The following is a 21672-nucleotide window of genomic DNA, read 5'->3' as shown; positions in this document are numbered from 1 at the left end:
CTTCCGATCTTCTTTCCATTAATTTGATCTAATTTTCAACACAGTGATTTTGGTTCATCAGTTTGTGGTCCTGCACTCCTCTGTTTACCCAGACATGATCTCAACAGTCTCAGCAGTCAATGGACCATTTTTGTTTGGGGCAATTCCATCTTTCCTTCTTTAATGCTAGCTGAATTTTACAAGTTTTCTGTCACAGGGCAAGTGTAAGAGGCTGTGTTACCTTTACTATAGGCCTCCAAACAACAGCATGCTAAATTATTCCATTGATTCAGTATATCTGTTCTGGGAAGAAGTAAGTAACGTTCACCAGTAGGGAGGAGTTGGCCTGGCTATACCTATGCAAAGAGGCTTTTGTGCAGACATAGCTATACTGGTGTCTAGTGGGAGTGCCATGGAGAAGAGAGAGACTCAGAGGCCCTTTGGTCTCCCTTATCACACCAGCATGGACCTGACCAAAGATTGGCCCTTTACGTGCAGCCTGAATAGCTGTCTCAAAGACAGATGATGTTGCATCTTCAATAAACTCAAGCAAGACAATTCTTTAAAACTGAAGCTGGTGTTCCAATCAGTGTGAACAAAGGGCAAATCCTCCTTTTTGGAGGAGTCAAAGTTGACCTCTGCTGTTGAATATTCTCTGTCTCAGCTGAGGGATCTGGCAGCTCAAATGCATATGTGTAGCTGTGCCGTGTCTGTGACTTACCTTGCTCTCAAAACTGAACAGGATGGGCCCAAATGCAGCTTGAGATGGCTCTTCCCTAGCACTTGACCCACATGGCTCAGCAAAGGGAAGTTTAGACACCATGTTATAGACACGCCTCGCATCAGATAGGGTAGCTGTGTTTAGTCAACTGCATGTCTTAGAGCATGGTTCCTCCAGCTCTCTTCCTCATTGGCCCTTGACTCTATTTTCCAGAGTCCTGCAGGGAAAGGGAAGCATTCATTATATGTAATACATATTAATTATATATATAAAACATGGTCTCATTCTAATTGGAGCAAAGCCCAACCTTTCAGAATCCATTGTGAAACAGCAGGGTGTTTCAGGGCAGTCTGCTGGACAGGACCACCATTGAGCCATGTGGCCAGGAAGCCCTGCCTTCCTCAGCTTGAGACAAACCAACTTTGAAGAAGTCTGGAGCCTGGAAGACCTTAGGAGGTGTGATGAAGCCTGAGGACTCAACAGTGGGAGGACTTACAGGATGCTAACTTCCCACCAGCTCACAGGCCCAGGTTCTTGTTGGCTCACCCACGTGGCTTGCAGGAGCCTGCTTGGAGTCCTTCAGATCCTCCCTGAAATTGGGCGGTGTCTGTGGAAGTCAAAGTTACGTATGAGTTTAGTACCTGATCCTTCATCATTAAAATAAGCACGGGCCTTAGCGTTGACTTACAGGTAGAGAAGATCAAGCATTCAGGGAGGTGAGAAAATACACAGCACTCCCTGTAAATCCATGGATACAGGTCATCTGATTAAGAAATAGTACACTACTGTGACAGACAAAGTTCTTTGGGTAAATGCGATACCTTTTATTAGACCAAATCAAATAGTTGGAAAACTTCTTCTTAGCAAGCTTTTGGGCACAAACACCCTTCGTGAAGAATTCTCTAGGCTTTCGTAAGATGTGGTACAACTTTCAAGGTTGTGGGAAGGAATAACTAGATATGGCAATTGCCCCCTGAGCTTGAGGAGTGGAAGTAATGGGGTATGGGTGAACTTTTACCTCAAGTTCACTGGAGACAAGACAATTAATGACCAAAAGTCATGACCATCTTCTTATTGTCTGGTGACCTGCTTGAAGTAGCAAATAGATGGCTACTCTGTAAAAATCACGATCATGATTCACACTTAATTGGTACCCTTTTAGCAGTCTCAGCAGTTGGGTCAAAGCTGGAATATGTCTTGAAGTATATAGTGCTCCTTTCTCTCGTAAAGGTGATTCCTCCAGGTCAGTGCTGAGATGTATTAGCACCATGGAGGAGCAAAGTCTTCAGAGCCATTGCCAGCACACACCAGATAAAGGCCTGCAGTTTCTAGGGGGCTATCAGTCCAAACCATTTCACCAGAGCTAAGTAGATTGAATGCATTTTCTTTAAAGAAAAGAAGGCAAGGGAATGATAACAAAAACACTAATGAATGTTCCAGATTATTGGGTAAACTCTTGTTTAAATCAAAATGTGATCTCAAACCAAGTTGAGGCTCATCCCACAACAGTGCTGAAATGGGAAATCACAGCTGACTCTGGTGATCACATCAGTGCATAGTTTGGAAAGCATGCATTCAGTTTTAAGTAGAGACAAAATGGAAATTCATTGAATCAGGAAGGAACAAAATGTAATTCTTTATTAGTGACAGAAAAGCGTGAGCAAAACAATTTTTTACTATCGAAATTATCTTCTGGCTGTGGACAGGGGAAAGAAATTAAAATCAGCATACAGAAGCCCTGGTAAGAGATTCATTTATGCACTAGGAATTGTAACTGCTCGGGAAGCCTTAACTCACATTCTAGAAAGCACCAAGATCCAATTAAACATCAAAGAGAAAAACATAATCCAGCTCTTTAGGATATTTATTTTTATTTAATGAATATCAGCTCTGGAAATCCAGTACATGGAGACCTGGCATTTCATGTCCTTCCATCCAACAGGAGGTAACGGTGTAAAATAAAGTTCTGAATAGTAAATACTGAGAAGATTGACAATGGTGCACAAGTAAATCCTAGCCATATAAGAGTATCTTCAGATGCAGTGGCATGTTTAGCCCCTCGCATGTAAGGAAAGGATGAAAATAGGCACGGAGAGTCTAATAAATGTTGCAGAAGTTATCACTGGATAAACTGAAAGCCAGCAGCCTTGCTGGTTAATAAAAAGGCAGCTGACAAAGCAATAGTGTTTCAGAGAGGAGGCGGGAAGCCTTCTTACGCAACTATGCACCTGAAATTATTCCTAACGTGATTTATTTTGCAACTTTCCAAATGATAGTCCTGCATCCAATTGTTGACTGGATTAGAGCATCAGTCTGTTACATCAGGGGTCTTATCTCAGTCTTGAGGGCAATAATGATCATGGTTACTGTTGTTACTGTTCCACTTCAAAGTACCAACAGGATGCCATTGATCTAGGTGCTGCACATCCATATCGGGAGCCAGCTCTGCCCCAAAGAGTATGCAATCCCTGTAGACAAAAGGCAGCAGGAAAGAGTTGTTGTTCTTACCCCATGCCCATCTCCTGCCCCTTTGGTAGATGGAGAAAGGAGGCACAAAGGGAGGGCAAGGTGTTGGACTGTTCTGGTGTACCTGGCTGGTCAGGACCATCAGGCACAGGCTCTCTCTTGTAGGTAGGTACCTGTTTAAGTGACCCATGTTTTAGCATCCAAGGCCACCACTAATGATTTCTCTGCCATCATCTGTCTCCTGCTTCTGTCTGATACCTCTCCTAGGATCACCTTATGTTTCCTGGTGCCTCCAGCTGAGTTTTAGGCAGGTGCTGAGTTGTCCCTCTGCCTACTAGCAGCTTGTATCTGCCCTTCTTCCTACTCTGGGGCTGACCAAATGTCATTCTGAGACCTGTTCATAACATGTCTACAGGATCAGGCCTCATAGACCAGGTGGTCTAGCTTACAAACCCTGTTTTGGGTGTCCCAGGGTCAAGCCTGAGCTGGGGCTCTGAGCCTTTACTCAGGTGGGAGGTAGGAGTTATGCTGTGTCTGCTTTGAAGGGACCAGTCAGCAGAAATTTCAGCCCCAAGTGAGTAGGTTGGTTGCTTGTAAACTGAAGTCAATGGCACTGAAATGGTTGACATGGGTGCTTACTTCTACCCAAACTGGCTCAGGGCTACCCAGAGAGTCTTTGGCAGAGCCTAGAATTGAACTCACCACTACCACAAGGTGAAGCCTTCCTCCCTGCAAGGGACAGCAAGATGGTCTTGCAAATGAAGCAGAGGAGTGGGAGCTGAAAGAAGTTGGTTCGGTTGATCACTTTTACCACGGCTTCCTTCTGTGACCAGAAGCAAGTCCCTTATGCTCACTTTTCCTGTCTGTAACTTGGCTCTTGTCAGGTTCAGTTCAAGTCCTCTGAGCTCCTCTCACCGAATGTAGGAAGATGTAAGAAGTGTCCTACTGTGCTCTTAGAAGAAGCAACACTCCAGATGTCTTGGACTCATTGAGATTGTGCTTAAATATGGTACTTGCTTGCTGTCATGTTGTAGCTATCCTTCGATCGATTCAAAACTTGCACAGGATGTTTGAATCTAATACTAGGGTAGACAAAGGAGTAGGGGGCACTTTCAGACCCACATCCAGGAACACAGAATTTGTTGCAATACATCAGCTGTAATTGAAACACTCTGTGACCTTCAATTAACGACAGTAGCATAAGTCACATAGCTATTTATCTGGTAATTACAGAGGTGAAGTGCTTTTTAAAGGGTTCATATTGCAAATTTGGTATTGTGGTGGCAAAGAAAGGTCTTCAAAAGCTCTGTATTGGATTGTGTTTTGCTCGGTGGTCTGAAAGGTTCTGGAGCCCCTTTTTTTTAAAAGACTTAAAAGGTAGGCTAAATGCTAATTAGTTGGGTACCCACCTCGCTTCCAACATAGGAACTGCATTTTCACAATAGGTATTGATCAAATGACATAAATGAGTTTCATGACACTACCAAATACCTTGACTACTTCATGGGTGTCCTCATTGTGTTGATTATGAAGCTTGACATTTTCCCCCCTCACCTTATGTTATAGTCTGCTCCTACACATATCCTATTCCCGACTCTGTGAAATGAATGCAAGCTTTCAATGCAAAGCTTGTCTCCTCACAAAAGAGGTCTTTCCATCCCACTTGTTGTCTCCTTACCATGCTTTGTTTTTCTGGAAGAATCCAGACATTGCTGGAAATTGCCTCCACTGAGCTAACTTGAAACCAGAAAATCGCCAGTTAAGACAGATTTTTAATTATTAAATTTTCTATTAATATGTTGAAGGTCAGTGGAATTGCCCCTGTTTCTCAAGAAGCTCTGGACAATTTACCCGATCTTATATTTTAGCACGAAATCCATATTTATTAAACGATTTAGCAGGCAGGTCAGAGGCAGCTAAATCTCAGATTCTATCTTACTTCACATGAATGCTAATTTTTTTCCATGTGTATTGCTCCTTGCTAAGCTGAAAGGGTTTAACATTTTGTCAAGCCAATAATAGAATTTATTTTTTTTTTGTAAACTGGTACAAACAGATTTGTGATAAATTAAGCAGAAATGGACATCATTTTCCCTTTTCTCCAACCTGACTCTGTAATGCACTGTGAAAATACTGTGAAGCCCCAGATTATATCACATGGTATTCTGTGAAGCTACTATGTATGTAATCTCAATTAAAATGGGTTGTGGAGGAAACAGTGTACTGGTGGCTAGGCACTGATGGGGTTTTCTGTTTATTCTGAAGGAATAGACTGAAAAGTACCAATCTGTTGACTTTTGAAGGGGCAGATTTTGACTACTCTCAGGCCTTTGTGCATATGACTACTTCCCAGGATCTTGAAGGAATGCAGTCACTAGTACAGGTCTAACCTAGATCAAGACACCAGGACTAGGGACAGAAATTTCACATAAAGCAGTTTAAGCGATCAGAAACTGGTTTGAACCTGTAACAGAACAGATGTTCAGTGCACATTAACCAGTTTGAAAATGACTGAAACCAGTTTAAGACAAAGTGATTGAATGTAGTATAAGACTTAACTGATTTGGGTCATACCGGTTTATGCAATGTGTGTCCCAGACTCCTTGTTGGTTTAAGATAAACCAGATACCCCCAGCATCCCAGCATGCTCTCTGGGCTGGGCAGGGCTCTCTGTTCCACAGCAGAGCTGGCCCTTCCCTTCTGTTCCCTGGTTGCAGCTCCGGCAGAGACTGCAGGCATCTGCCTGGCTTTCCCCTGCTCCCCACCTCCCCTCCCCATCCCATCTGCCATACACAGCCCCCCTCTCAGCATTAGCTAGCAGACCACATGCTACAGCAGCAGACCACATGCCACGTGCTATGGCAGGCGGGACAAAGGCAGAATCAACAGGTAGCTGGTAATGTCCCTCTGTTGTTTTCTTAATGGGGTGATAAACACTGAGTTAGGAGTAAGGAGAGTGTGGGGGAGTGAACCTTTCCCTAATCAGAGCATCACTGCCAGGGCCTGGTCACACCCTCCTCAGCTCAGCATAGTGCAAGGGAGGGGAGGGCCGCTCTAGCGCCCCCCAGCTTTTAGCCTGAGACACTGCGGACATGTGCCTGAATATCTGGGATGTCTTCACAGTTACAAACTGGTTCAGCCTAGCAAAGTTAGATTAACCTGCAAAGATTGAATCAATTCAGGCTCAGGCTTTTTGAATGTCTGTCTCTAGCCCAGCACATTTGGAATGTTATTTGCCTCCTTTGGTGTTTTAGAGGAGCTCTTATTATTGCTTCCTGAAGATCCTGTGTTGCTATAGTAGAGCCACCTTCCAGTATATGTAGTGCTGTTGTAATACTTCTCTCATGAGACCCTTATGCCCCATGAATAATTGGCATCAAGCTTACATCTTTCAGGCCCCAGATTTTCTTCAGTTTTTACCATAAATGATCACATCTGTCAATCATTCCTTGTGTTCTCCATTGTTTTTCCTCATCAAATAGAAAAGTTCACTATGAACCACTTTCCTTCCCTCTTTTCCAGAACCAACAGGACTGATCTTCTTGCATATGCACCATGAACACTTAACAAGTGAAAAATCCCATAGTATGTCTATGCTCTTATTCTCTGTAATTTTGTCATACCTATGGGTCACCTTGTAGACCAGGCTTCTTGCAAAGCATTTAAAGATCAATATTGCCAGATTTGTCATGCTGTTCTTTATATTCATACCTGGTCAATTCACTTCATCCACTTTTATCTAGTCTGGGCCCAGACGCACATCTTATTTTCTGGACTTACAACTTGTCGTAGCAGTGCTCCAGCACCAAGGAATCATGGCAATGGATCAAGACCCCATTTTGATCAGTGTTATTGAATCATACAACAAAAGTCCCTCCCTTCAAGATGTGGTAGCCAGCATGATAGAAAAGGTGCTTGTTTGAAATTCTCATCAGTGGGTGAAGGAGACAGGCATCATAGGTGGCTGGAGACCAAAGTCAACCTCTTGATGCTGAGAGACTATAGGTAAGGTGGGCATAGGCTGTACAGAGCCTTGGAAAAGATGATGAGCAGCTCATGATCAATGAGTTCTTGCACCCCAGCACAAGAAATAGCTACGATCCTGTTGGAATGAGACCATGGCTCAATGACAATGTTGGGCAATGCCTAGAAGCCCTGTGGGCAACTCTCACTAAATTAAGAGATTATAAAACTCCTCCTCACACCTCATTATAAGCACTGCAGTACCTTGGGCATAGTCTACCCCAAATTGTGCCTATCCAACCAGTTCCAAGTGTACATGGAAAGAAAAAACTAAAGAGCATAAAACAAAATCCTCCCAAATAAATCTGGCTTCCACTAGCAAGATGGTAAGTGCCCAGTAGTGGGGTGAGAGAGGGTATGTTGGGGAGACAGGATTGGCACCTGCTGCACTAAATACAGGTCCAGGTAGGATCAAGGGGACATAGTAGCCTACTGCTGTGTCTTGGTTCTCTCTGTGGGTGCTGCTCCATTTCAGAGGAGAATCTGTTTTGCTCCTGACACTGAGCCATGTTATCAGAGTCAGCGACCACCTTTGTTTGGTTTTTTTATTCTCTACCATAGGAAAGGGACTGATGGACATTAGAAATGGCTCTGTATTTTCCCCTGTGAGGTGCATGGGCTGCTCTCTTCCTTTGAAGCCAGTAGCATCTCCATTCATGCATCTAGCCTCAAAACATGGCCTGAGGTACAGAAGCCCTCCCCGCCCCCGCATTTTGACCAGAAGTGCCTTCGCTTTCCAAGGGTCTGTGGGCAGCCCTGAAAGCAAAGAAAGAAAATGAAACCATATTGAAAGGGCATGAGAAAGAACACAATGCACCTAGGAACGGGATCAGTAATGACTCTGCTATTCATGCAAACAGCAAAAGAGATTAAAGATGAAAGGAAATATTTAGCCACCTTTTGGGAACAGCTGGTATGAAAATATTTAGCAAGCAGGGCTTTTATGCCCAAGCAAAGTGCCCTAGCTAAGCTTAATAGGCAGCAGCAACATAAAGCAGCATTAACCAGAATCTGTGGATACTGTAATAAGGGAATTAAATGTTTTTCTTCTCCTCATTCTCTCACTCGGCTCAAATGTGAGCTAATCATGTTCTTTAATTTTAACAACAGCATTGGGAAATTCACCCCCCTCTCCCCCCCTCCCCAAAAAACCAAAAAAAAACAATGCAGCTTGCATTCGAATTCCATCATTTGGATCAAATGGTAACGTAATGATTCACCTGCCCTCATCAACAAATCAGCCTCAGCTGTCTCATGCTGCCTGAAAAGCCCTGCATTTAAAAAAACAAAACCCCAAAACCCTAAATGCAAATCCCTTCTAAATATTTATTTGAGTGCCACCATAAAAATAAAGGCTACTCTGGGTATTTAATCATCCATTAGTAACCTGTGAGTATTTCAGAGGCCCATGTTATAAAAGGGGCAGGCTGTACAGCATGCTGTGTGCTGTAAGGCTATTTAAATTGTACTGCTCACATCTATTTCTGAGCTGGCTGTTAAATGGAAGATTTAGATGGGAGAATTCCTGGCTCTCTTTGTCAAGAATAATTAAACTACGTGTTAGTGAGACTGTCTTAAGCGTTTTGCTTCACAAGTGCTTTTCACAGCAGAGATTTGTTAATTTGGCTCCTTGGGATTTAGAAGGCAATATACCTAGGACAAAGTTCTCAGCTGGGAAAATTCATCTGAAGTCAATCCCATCTCAGAATCGGGACCCTCAGTGTTAGATCTTAGCTCCGAGTTCGTCAGCTTGAAGGTTGTAAGCTCCTCGCCCTTGCTGTACTGCTCCGAGGGAAGGGATCTTTGCAAGATGCGAGGGAGAACCTAGGGAGGGCCGACTTGGAGAAAGAGGGTTCTGATTATGGAAAAGGCTGAAAACAGGTTGCCTGAGATCACTTAGGCCCTTCCCCACCATGCCTGACATTGCATAATTGTTCCCTACAACGTGCATTTTCCAGCTGAAATTAAAGTATTCCCATGGGCTTCCAACCCTCTTCATAGACAACGTACTCCACAAAGAGGTTTCACTGTCAGAAGGGTTATAGCTCCCTATCTTTTATCGAAATTTGTCTCTTTCTTATTGTCATTCTATTATCCTAGTTTCACACTCTTAAGTAATCCCTGAGCAACTTCTGAAAATGAACTCAAAATAGCTTCCTTTGTCTTCCCTCTCGTGCTGACACAGTATATACAGAACTCTGACCTGCTCAGGTGTCACTCTGCTCAGTCTCGTGGGCAAGGGTAGTGGGTTGGTTCTTCCTCAGATCTGGGTGCTCTTCCCTGCTTTGTCTCAGAGGGCATTTATACACCTCCCGTTTCATCCCATGGTCCACCGGAGATCCAGCGGGTCAAAGCAGACTTGATTAATCGACTTGATCATTTGCGCTGCATGCGGGGTGCACCCCCTGAGATCGGCCATGTACCCCCTAGAAGCGCCAGCTGTGATCAGCGGCCGGGGGACCCCTCCCCTCCCTGTCGGTGATCTGGTGCCCACCAAGACTCAGGAGGCACCAGTCGCCCATGGATATGATTAATAGCCTTCACTTTCTCAGCGCTGACTCGCATTTTGCTACTTATACAACTGCCTGTGCCACAGCACCGGGTACTTTTAAAAAAGCTCCCAGTGCTGTGGCACAAACATGTACAAATGCCCAGATTGCTTATGTGTGTGTCAATGGGCAAGTAACTCAGCTTCTTTCCACCTCATTTCCCTTTTTCTGTACGGAGAAAAAGCTATGCTGAGAATTGAGGCCTCGTCCAGTGTCTTATCTTCCAAGCCGTTCTTCTTTGCTAGGTCATCAGCAGCACTTAAACATGATCAGCCTGTAGTAGAAGGGTTCAGTCTGCTGTCCCCAGAAGGGACTTCAGCAATGAAAGAAGTCTCTCCTACACAAGCCTGGAGTAACTCTTTACAAAGACAAGGAGAGAATCAGCTAAGAGAGATGAATATAAAACTTTTTCTTAACCTGGACATAAGTACCAGACTTTGTTTAATTCCTTTTCCTTCTCTGGTTGAGGTTCGGTGCCATAAATCTAGCTGTTTGGGGGTTTTGGTTATTTATGCTCTCCCAGACTTTTGGCTCCGTGGTCAGCCAACTGTTTCCATACAGATTTACTCCTACAGTAGTTAACTGGCCCATCTAATGTGTCTGCAGAACATCCCTGTAGGCCTACGCTCTGTTGCACAATTGTCTGGCGAGGGCCAGGAAATAAGGATTACTGAGTTCTCTTCCCAGGTGCTCCACCACCCCTGTTAGTTTTTTGACTGATCTGTGCCTCCTTTTCTTAGCGTGTGCCATGGTATGACTCTACGTATTTACTCCACCTGGGCATGGTTAGGATCAAACTGTTAATTCCAGATAAAACAAGTAAAATAGTGCTTCAGTGTAAGTGTCCAAGGAGCCTATTTTCAAATGAATATGAATTATTATGAATATGATTCTTATTATGAATATACCACCCTAAATATCTTTGTTGTCCCATGACATCTAGACCCCTGATGGTCATATTTTAAAGGTATTTAGACACCTACTGGCATTTGCAGAAGCATTGCCTCACTCTTATGGCTTCAGTGTTTTGGAAAACCCTATTAGGTACCAATCTGTGTCCTGGGTTCCTGATTGCCTTTGAAAATCTGACCCAGTCAGTGTTGAAAATGGGACATATTCAAGCTCCTTGAGTTACTCAAGTACCTTTAAAAATGGTACTCCAGTTTATATCCAAAGGCCTGAACATGGAAAAGGCAATGTTACCCTTGTCTGTGCATTCCCAAGAGTCTGGAGAGTTGTGAGACATTCGGCCAGAAATTATTACACAGCTCTGAGATGTAAAGTGCTTGATAAGTGAGGTATCTTTTATAGGCAGTAGCATAATAAGCAGTGGGCGACTGGGCCACCAGCCCTGGATGCCCACTTACAGGAGGCACAAAAATGGCAGTCACAGCTGTGACTGGGCCATCCATCAGCTTGGCCTCTGCCACCACCCCTTCCACTGCTGCTGCCCTTCATGAAGACCCTGATGGTTACACCTTTTTCTACAAGTTTTAGACACCATTATGCATTACAGTAACCCTTGTTTGTAAAGAGCTTCCAAGTCCTTGAATGAGGGAATCCATTTAATCACAATCACACCAGTCTTGTGATTGGAATCAGGGACATGTAAAATCGTCCTCTCAAATCCAAATGAACATACTAGCCCCCGCAAAAGAGGTGTTTAAAAGTCCTGTATGTCCAAAGTTTCCTGTTGCTGGCAGTATTAATTAGGAAAATACTCAGGCCAACTTATGTAAGCCTGAATTTCAGTCAGGTGTGATGTTAATACAGGCAGAGTCATACTGAATTTTTTATGTGCAGTTAGTGACCTGAAGCAAATGTCTTATGTAAGACCAATCCTCTTCTCCCCCATGGACCTCTAGGGCTAGATCCTACCCTTCCTATACTGAGATGCACAAATGGGAAAGACTGGAGCCATTTGGGCTTGCATGGTGTGTGGCTGGCCCATGCTTCTGGGACAAAGCAAAGTGGCCAAGGGGAGCAGAAACCTTCCCTGTAGAACATGTTACTACACCTGCATGCACGGATATCACACACACATCCTAGTCCTTACTAGCCTTACTATGTTCTGAGCAGTACTGGGAACTTAAATACCCCAAGCAAGTATGCCGTGTGGCAGACCACCCAGTGCATGGACCACTCCTTCACCTGAGGATTTCTCAGCTAGATTCCTGCCTACTTGTACTGAAAGGAGGAATCATCCTTCCTCCTCTCCCGTATCCTCCCTTCCCACTCCTGAGTGGCACAGGGGACACAGTTCATACATAATCAGAAGCCCCATGAAATAGGACCATCAGTAAAGAATGAAAGTACAGAGTGGCTGGATGGATTGATCCTGACTCAGATAGTCTGTCCAAACAGACATGGGAGGAATAGAGGGAGGGAAAAGAGCGGTCAGTCTGAAATACAGTCAGGGTCTCCGCACTTGCACATGGATTGAGAGGGGGAGAGTGCCATTAGTTTGTATTACACAGATAGGAAGTAGGAAGTCAATTGATGAGTCTGGACTCTGGAGAAGCAGAAATAGATGTGTTTAACTTCTTCAGCTATGTGACAGCACTTTAGGGTTTGTTTTATTTTTCTTACAAGTCCATGTTCTGTGGTAGTAGCAGAAACTGGGGCTTTACTGTCAGTGTCATGGACATACACTCTACTCCCACCCTTATTTTTCCAGACAGATGATAAAATAGGATACAGGTAAAAATCTTGAGATTCCTAATACAGGTTTATGAGCAGATTTTGAAGGACAACAAGTATCCTCAAATCCAGCTAAACTTGGTGAGAGCATTAGGTACCACATCCTCAGGATATTTTCTTACCAGGAAATGAGTGCCCATATAACCAAGCATCATCTATGCCTGCTGACTGCAGAGAGAGCTGAGGGCTCATTGCACCCCACAAAGTCCAAATTAGAAAGCTCCTCAAATAAATCCATAGCTGTGTACCAAATGCCTGGAAGTGCATTATTAATTGGGGCAGGCAAAGAACAGAGCCTGAGCAAATCCCCTCTGAGAAAATCCAAATAAAAATGCTCTTTATTAACTTTAACCAAAAAAGGGACAAGTTAATGAATCCCATCCCCAGAACCACAGGTTCACAAGCCATAGACTGACTTTGCCAGCACTTAACTTTATCACCAGTGATTTATCTGTGCATTGTTTTTACACTTAACCGGTTTTTAATTAAATGTGACTTTTGTTCCGTTGGTTGAAGAGCCTTCCCCTCTGGATTTGACCAGCACAAAAGCTCGAGGAGTGTGATAGAATTAGAAAGCAAACAGGAGGATCAATCGCAGCAGACCTCTGCAATGCATGTCCGTCTCTTTTTTCTTTTTTTTTTGTAATCTACTTATTAGATTCTTATTGTCAGAAAGGATTAGTGTTATGAGCTGCAGGAATTCCTTTCATTCGCCATAAGGAGAGGTAGTGAAGTGTGGCTGCTTTTCTTAAAAATAACATTCTGGCTTTCTCCCTCCCTTTCCCCCACCCCCCTCTTTTCTCCTCTCCCACAGAGATTTGTGCAGCAGACTGCGGAGGACATGGCATTTGTGTCGGAGGCACCTGCCGCTGCGAGGAGGGTTGGATGGGCACAGCCTGTGATCAGCGGGCGTGTCACCCACGCTGCAATGAGCATGGGACATGCCGGGACGGCAAGTGTGAATGCAGCCCAGGCTGGAACGGAGAGCACTGCACTATTGGTAGGGGGAAAAATACTTTTTAAAGAATAATTGATGACTGGGGAGGAGAAAAGGAGCATGCTTAATTGAATCTGTGTGACTTAGTGTAGCATGAGCACCTTTGTTCTTGGATTTCAAGTTCGGACATCATACATTTTCATGTGGGAACAAGGCAAAATGTCCTTTCATTTGGTGATGACACAGCCATATATATTTTTTATGATCAGAAGTGAAATATACCTCTCTAGAAAGTTTGATCTCGCAGAGACAAGCCACCAGACCTTAGCTAGATGCTTTGAAAAACACCCCTCTGACTTTTGCAAAAGATCTTCTCATCTGCCTTCGAGACTCCCGTCTGCTGTGTCTACAGCTCATTCAGAAACATGCGGCCTGTTTTAAATTTCCATTACCCTGATTCACTCCATTATTTGCACAACTACTTTGGTTCCCAGCAAAAGAGGAGAATTGTGTTCCGAAAACTTCTCGTTTATTTTCAGAGCAGGCTCACTCGGTCTCTCTCTACCTCTAGCCATCTCACATTTCCTTCTCCCACTGTGTTTGTGTTTCCAGTGCATCTGGCACTTACCTTAAGCTCTGAGCTGATGGCATGCCTATTATTTACAAGGTGCCATCAGTAGGCTTAACGTTATGCAAAATAGCACAGTTTCTGCCTTAAGGAATCTACTGTCTCATTAAAGATCTGGTTCAAGTTTACATTCCCTCTTCATCCGAGTTAACTTTACTCCATGCTGTACTTTTATCTCTTTCTTGTCTTTTTCTATCACCCCTTCACCCATATGATTCCTGTTCAGTGAAATACCCTACCCACCCTACAGAAACCAAATAACAACCAATAGCAGCCAGATCACATGGCAGTGGGCCTGATTGTGCTCTCAGATATGCCAGGGTGGGTCTTGTTCAATTTAGATTTGGCCAATGACACCAGCCACTTTAGATTTACACTGGTGCCATTGAGTGCAAAATCTGGCCCTCTGTTTTTATTAATGTCCTTTAGAGTTCCTTTGTTTTGTCCCTGCATCATTCTGACTATAACAGTGCCTGACAAGACAAACAAATCATGCTATATAAAACCTACCTCTGGTAATAAAAGCACCCACCAATCATACCTGGGCATTGCTTTGCACTTGTATCTGCGTATGATCAACTCTGCCATGCATGTAGCCAGGTAGATCTGCACACACCAAGCTAGTCAATAACTGAAGCCTGATCAAAATGCTTTAATTCCAACATCCAGGTAATGTAATGAGCCCTGCCTGTGTCTCTGTTCTGGCTTATCATTTATTTATGCTAATATCACCGAACCACATTATGGTCCCGGCAAGCATCCCTAATGAAAACTATCTGGCACTCAACAACTCCCCCTAACACATTAGAAATTACATTCTGTTGTCTTTTCCAAGCACCTAACAGCTTTCAGTTTTTCCCATGAATCAGGGGCGAAAGTCCCTCCCTTTAAATGACTTAAAAATGAAAGGAAAGCAATCATGTGTTGACTGAGGTGCTGCAGATTTTGTTTATTTATTTATTTATTTAGCAATATTACTTTATAGTTTCATTAGCAGAACTCTGCTTACCAAACTCTGGAAATTTGGGTGATCGATAGGGATGAAGATTCATCACAGTGTATGAGGGAATATATCCATTTGTAGGAAAACTTCCTGATTGCAGAAGGTGATTAACGTAGAGGCCATTCATGCACCAGAAGACTCACTTCATAGAATGGTTACCATTTTATTAGTGCAAAGGCAAAGACAAAATGCCACTAGTACAGCATTCAGTATTTCAATGCACAGCCCATATACCTGAATTGTTTGAGAACAAGAGGTTTTCTCTTTCATGGTAATTAAAGTTACCACATTATTTGCGGCAGTCCTCCTTCTAAATAGAAGGTACCCACGTTATTACAGTAAAGGCAAACACCGCAATGCAGCAAAAAGCAAGCTTTTAATGACATCCACTATACTTCCCCACAGCCCTACACTCCCGTTGCAGGGCTGTCTTCATTTTAGGAATCATCCTTTATTTTCAGTGCCAAAATAATTCAGTTTCTTCTTCTCCCTCCTCCTCCTACGTGGTGGTTTAACAACAAACGTGTACAGACTTATGCCTCTGAAGCTGTAAGCCATATTTCCTAAATGTATAGACTGTAATGGAGATTTGACAAAGTCATAAATATCCGGGCAAATTGAATAATGTGTGAGGGAGTCATACGCAAGTAATATTGGCACAGATGAAAGGACATTGGCTTGGAATTACATTAAATGTGTGGTAAGCATTCCCCTTGTCCTTGTGTAATTTCCCTGCATGGCAACTTGTTCTGTTGAGAGTAATCCCTTATATGTCTGTGTCATTGTCAGCCTGCTTTAGCACTGACCAGCATAAAACCCCATTGCTGAAGTAATGCTTTAACAATATTGCCATGTGTGCAGGTAACATTGATAGCAATGGATGATACAAGTAAAGGAAGCTTCTCCTTCCATTTCCTGTTGAACACATACAAGAGTAAGAACTCCTTTTATTTCTCCTTTAAGGTCCTAGGAAGCCCTTTCTTGTTATGCCGCACCACTCTGATCTCAGTGGATTAATTGTGTTTGCTCATACAAAGACTTAGGATAGTGAGTACAGTAGCTCAATTCCTCACATTCTGAGATTTTCATTAGCATAACCTCAGTTAATTCCCAACCAGGAGATCGATGCAGAAGCTTGTGTTCCTCATCCTAATTCAGTCATTTTAGTGCATTCAGGCAAGAGAGGAGAACACAAGAGTTGATTATAGAACTGCGGGAGTCTTTGAACCCAGCAGAATGGGCAAATGTATTTACTCCAAATTCCTAAAATCAAGAACTAAGGTGCATACACAATGCAGCCCTCAGACAGTGGAAGATTAGAGAAGTAGAGAAGCACCTGTTTTTTTAATAGGTCTCACTATTCATTAGCAGCCCTTGGAGACCACTTGGGTTTTTCAAGGGTTGACAGTGAATGGTGAGGACTAGTAAAAAGACCACTGAGTTTTCTAAGGGAGCCTGTGTGTTAAGGTGGAATTTCTCCTCCTTCCTATGACTTCTGAAGGGCAAAGTCGCAGCCTGGATTTCCAAGAGAGGTTTGTAAGTGGGCCACAGGGACTTGTGGTGGATGAGGCTATGAATGCCACATCCATCCAAGCCTGGCCACAAGCTTTACATAAAGAGAATAAGGAATTGCATTCACTACTGATGAGTATCCACGCTGCAAAATGTGAAGGATCCTGTCTCCTACCTCTGAGATGCAAGGGCAGGATTCCACCTGGCTGCTTAGGCTTTGTGAAGGGCATTCAGATTTCCTCTGAGTCAGAGATTCCCCTGAATTGCTTTCTACAAGCCAAAAAGCCTTAAGGCTTTGGTCTAGGTTGTGTATGATTGTACATGCGTGCACATGCAGAGGAGAGGGGATAAAGTGCCTCCCTCTACTGAAATCAGCAGTAGTCACAGTCCTTGCAGGATGACAGTCCAAACACAGGGGCCAGGGACAGAAATTATGCATAAACCGGTGTAATGGATTGGAAACCAGTTCAAATCTGTAACACAACAGACGTTCAGTGCACGTAAACCACTTTCAAAATGGCCAAAACCAATTTAAGATAAACCTGGATGGATGTAGTATCAGACTTAACTGATTTAGGTTAAATCAGTTTATTGAACTTCTGCCCAGATCCCCTCCAGATTCAAATTCACTCACAGTTCCCCAGCATCCGAGGATGCTTTGCAAACCCTCCCCTCCCTTGCAGCATGGGCCTTGGCCCAAGCTGTCTGCTCCAACTGAGCAGCCAGATGTGCTCTTGCACCCCCCGGCTTCTGGCCTGGGCCAATGCAGGCATGTGGCTGCATTTCCAGAATCAAAAGTGAATGTCTGTTCACTTGCTTATCAGTTCAATCTATGCAGGTTAGGTTAACCTGCAAAGATTGAATCAATTCAGCCTCAGGCATTTTGACTGTCTATACTTAACCAAGATGCTAGTGCCAGAGGTAGATTTGCATACTCAGCCAGCAGAGATGGGCAGGGACATATGCTCTACCTAATTGTGGCTAAACACACCTGACTGTTGCATGTCTGCCCAAAACACTAAGGGCCAGATTTTTAAAGCACTTTAGCCAGCTGAAATGGCAGGAGGGCACTTAGTGGGGTTTTTTAAAGCACCTTGGCTCGTTAGTCCCACTGATTTCAGAAGGAGTTAAACACCTGGGTGCTTCTGAAAACCCAAGTGAGCGGCTGTCTGAATCTTTAGACACCTCGAACCTGCTCTGAGATACTCCAGCAGTGTGTTCCCCAATAAGACCCAGACAGACAGCCCTGCCTCCTCTACACATGGGCTGTTGCTTATGGCACAGTCAGCTCCTTTTTGTCTTATTTAGATTAGCTCTTGATTTTCAGCAGTCTGCCCTTTAGGATTGGCTTTCCTCTATGCTTTTGCGTAAATAATCACACACGCTAGACAGTCTGGGCTGCAATCGGCGCCTCTCAATTTCTGCTTGAGCGGCTGGAATCCAAACAAGACCCAGTGCAGTTGGATTCTGTTCTCTTTTCCTAAGTGCTCAAACATGTCAGTTGTGCCAATAAAATGCACTTCCCATTTTGGTCAGCAATAAAACAAGGGGCCTAGCGGTACACTGCCTAGGTCCTGTTCCACCCATTAGGTACATAAATGGATGCAGGCACCTAAGCACAGCTCTATTCTTCCCTGGTTGAGTCCCTAGAAAATTGTTAAGGCAAAAGGTGGGCAGGTCATCATCTTGCTCACTGCTGTTTTGTGACTCAGTCCATAGGGGCAGATGATGGCATGTTACACAAGGTGATGCATTAATGGGTTTTCAGGATTTGAGCAAGGTAGAAGAGAATTACACTTAGGTGCCTAAGTGCCCTTACCTTGGCTCTTGGCTTCTTTAAGACCTGACCCAGGACATTACACGTGACCTCCCCCTGGTTTCACAGCACCCGTGGCTGAATGCAATGTGGCACTTTGTGTAGACCCAATCAATCCAGCCAGGATCAGCCCCCAGGCTCCACAACTCCAAGAAACTTTTCTTCATTGGGCTGAACACAGCTGGTCCCTGGATGACAGGGAGAGTCAGTTCTGCCAGTGAAGACTAAATGCAGACACCAGGGTCAAGTGTGGACACTATCTTTATCCTTGTAATGATAGCATAAACTCATATAATCTCCACTGGCTCATTACCTGAGGGCTGCATTCTGGCCCCGTTTACACCAGTGCTGTCTCACTTAAGAGTCCAGTGAATTAACTGGTATTATACCTTATTTTTTTCTGGTGGACGGCAGGACAGAATCAGGCTGCATGCACATTATGGCGCCTCTTTTTCCTGCACTCCCTAATTTCATTCCACCTGCCCCCTCTACACCTTTCCAAAGGAGTGCTCACAGGTCAGAGAATGGCCTTTTAAAACCCCAAAACAGAGGCCTGTGGGAATACTATAAACCCAGGAAGGAAGATGTGTGTGCAGATCCACTAGTGTGGCATAAACAGCTGCAGACTGGATATTCTCATAAGAAGCCTGCACGGTCCTTCAAGCCATTAGAATGAAAAGGCAGGATCTACAAATAAATGGCACAGTTGGCTGGACAACTCCCTCCATTTTTCGCCCCCTCTAGAAGCATTTTCACATTTTAAAGTTGCAACCACAAAGCAAAAGCTGGCAGAGGTTTTTGCATGCTCTGAAATGGTAAATCCAAATTGCCACTTCCTGGACTGGAGCAGCCATCCAGGCTTGTAGGAAAGCAGTGCTGCTTGTATTCAGTCCTTCTGTGTGAGAGTGATTTGTAAACCTCATTCCCTAGCTACAAAGCTGCCCGGTCAAGTCCAGCTCTGATTATGGAGGCCCTCTCAGCTCACTTACAAAAGTGGGCTTGTGCTTTCACTCACCCATTAGGCTCACAGGAGTCTAGACTCAAAGGAAAAAAGAAAGCTTCTGGGGGTTGTGACCCTCTGCTTGGGTGGTCTCCGTGAACCAATCCATACAGAGAAATTCCTTATTAGGATTCTCGTTTGCGAGTGAGCACGCATGGAGCATAGGAGTAATGCCTGCACAGGCGGCATAACATTTTAACAACTTTTACTTGACAACAGCCACGGGAGAAAAGCATTTGTGGGTGCAGAGACACAGGAGGGAAAGCAGAAACATTCCCAAGGCTTTTTTTTTTATATATATATAGAAAGCAACTGCTGTTAAGAAAAGGGAAATTAGGTTAGAGAGGAGATCTCTTTGCACCCCGCCACTGACTCTTGGACAAATCCATTTGGTGATGGTTTTCAAAGGCACTTGGCTCCCATTGACTTTCAAGTGAGAAATGGGCACCAGATGGCCCTCAATCCTCCAAAACCCCTCTGTGCATCATTAATCCTGCCGCAGAAGGGCTACACTAAGGCTTACCTACCTCACTGCATCGCCACGAGGTTAATTTAATATTTGTAAAGCGATTCAGTCCTGGACGAAAAGCTGCTATGTAAATGCAATGTAGAGTGGTCCAGGGTAAAAGCCTTACTGCTTCCAAAAAGGCCACAGGGGACCAATGCTGCTTCATTAAGAAAAGGTAATATAATCAGGCAAAGTGGAAGATGTTCAGAATGGCTCTGTTTCTCCTAAAACAAAGGCAAACAGTGGCTGCAAAGCAGAGGTGGGTTATTGCAGGTGGTCAGAGCCTTACCATGTCCTGCCGTTTATATTTTTTTTACCTTCCTGTTTCTCTTGCTGATCTGATTGAGTCCTTGCAAGCAGACTAAATGGATGTTTGAACACAGCCTTCCTCAGTTCTGCAACTGAGGATAGCTGTGTTCCACCTTTCCCTCCTTTCTTCTCTCCTTGTAATCAAAGTTTTTCTTTTAATACCACAGCAAACTTTCCTTTGCCTCTCTAGCACCTGCACTGTCTTGTAGCAAGCCGTAATGCAATTATTCAATCCTACCTTAAATGTCCTGTCTTTTATCTCCCAAGCTCACTATCTGGATAAGGTAGTGAAAGGTATGGTGTTCCTTCCTCTTTTTTCCTGTTGTCTTTGTGTTTAAAAACAAATGCACCATGAACATGCTGTCTTGAGGTTGCATCTTTCCTCATTGTTACAAAGCTCACCCTAACTGCCTGGAAGGGATGACTTTTCAGTCATTTTGGCAGGATATATCTCCCTGGAGCTTTGTCCTCTGCTGTGATCTTGTGTTAACATTGTATAAGTCTTCCCTTCCCTTCCCTCCACACCTTCTCTCCATGTCATCTCTCATCCCCACCCCACCCCACCCAGCTGGATAATGAAAGTCAGGAGGAAACAAAAATGTCTGTCCTGCGCAGCGATTGTTTTATAAATGTATGTGAGCCGTACAGTACAAGCAGGTGAGTGTGCTTTCGGTATGAAGTCTCTCTATTTTGTTATTTACCTGATAAAGCTTCTCCAGTCTCCTTCAATGACGGTATTTGCCATTATATGGGAGTGGTATGACCTTTCGCCCAAATTTTCCAGCACTGTGAATCGGCAAAGGTTCACTGAAGTTCATGGAGCTAGTTGATTTGCACCCTGGGAAGATGTGACCCCACGTGCCTATTCACGTTGGTCAACCAGTTCTCTCTCCCAGTGTGAACCAGAAGGAAATGGAGTTACTATATTATGAAGCCAGTGCAAGTTGCTTTCAGGCTACCTGCTTCAGTTGTTCCTGACTCTGAGCAGCGGTTCATTGTCTTATTTAACTTATGAAATTATCACCATAATGGCCAAAATTGACTTTTAATTAGAAATATTGACTGCAGTTCTAACATGCTCGGGAACTTCCTAGAAGTGCCAAGGCACTAAACATTTCCCAGAAAAGTATAACAAAGTGACAATAGATGTGATTGAGTAGGACATGAATGCCCTTCTAGGTGGCTGATTTGACACTAACAGCAACATGATGTTGACACTGTGCAGAACAACGTGTTTGCCATTTAAAAAAAAAAAGACATCAGCTCAAGGGAAGCAGTTTCTACCAAGAAACTGAAGCTTCTTTTAAGGTTATGAGCAATCAGAAATGGCAACCATAAGAGGCTGGCAGAGAAGGACAAACAAGCCAAAATATTTGTCCAGTGAATGGTTAAAATAAAGTGTCTATCTTGTTGCCTTTCAGGGTGTCACCAAAAATGTGGTTTTCCTGCCAACAGCATTTTTCTAGATGAATTTATAATATAGGCTCCCTCTGCAACTTTGGTTGGTATTAAATGAGTTCA

At 43.8% G+C, this 21672-nt stretch overlaps 1 protein-coding gene across 1 annotated transcript in view; it reads left to right on the top strand.

The window, feature by feature from the left end:
- The window catches only part of TENM4 (teneurin transmembrane protein 4), a 520289-nt gene that overhangs the window by 371535 nt on the left and 127082 nt on the right, over window positions 1–21672 (top strand). The window contains 1 exon segment of the mRNA XM_025202552.1: window positions 13253–13438. Coding sequence (XP_025058337.1) covers window positions 13253–13438 — 186 coding nt within the window.

Source organism: Alligator sinensis, unplaced genomic scaffold (genome assembly GCF_000455745.1).
Source record: "Alligator sinensis unplaced genomic scaffold, ASM45574v1 scaffold1089_1, whole genome shotgun sequence".
Classification (NCBI taxonomy): Eukaryota; Metazoa; Chordata; order Crocodylia; family Alligatoridae; genus Alligator; species Alligator sinensis.
The sequence above is the reverse complement of the archived record's forward strand: the minus strand, read 5'-3'. Positions and strand labels throughout refer to the sequence as shown.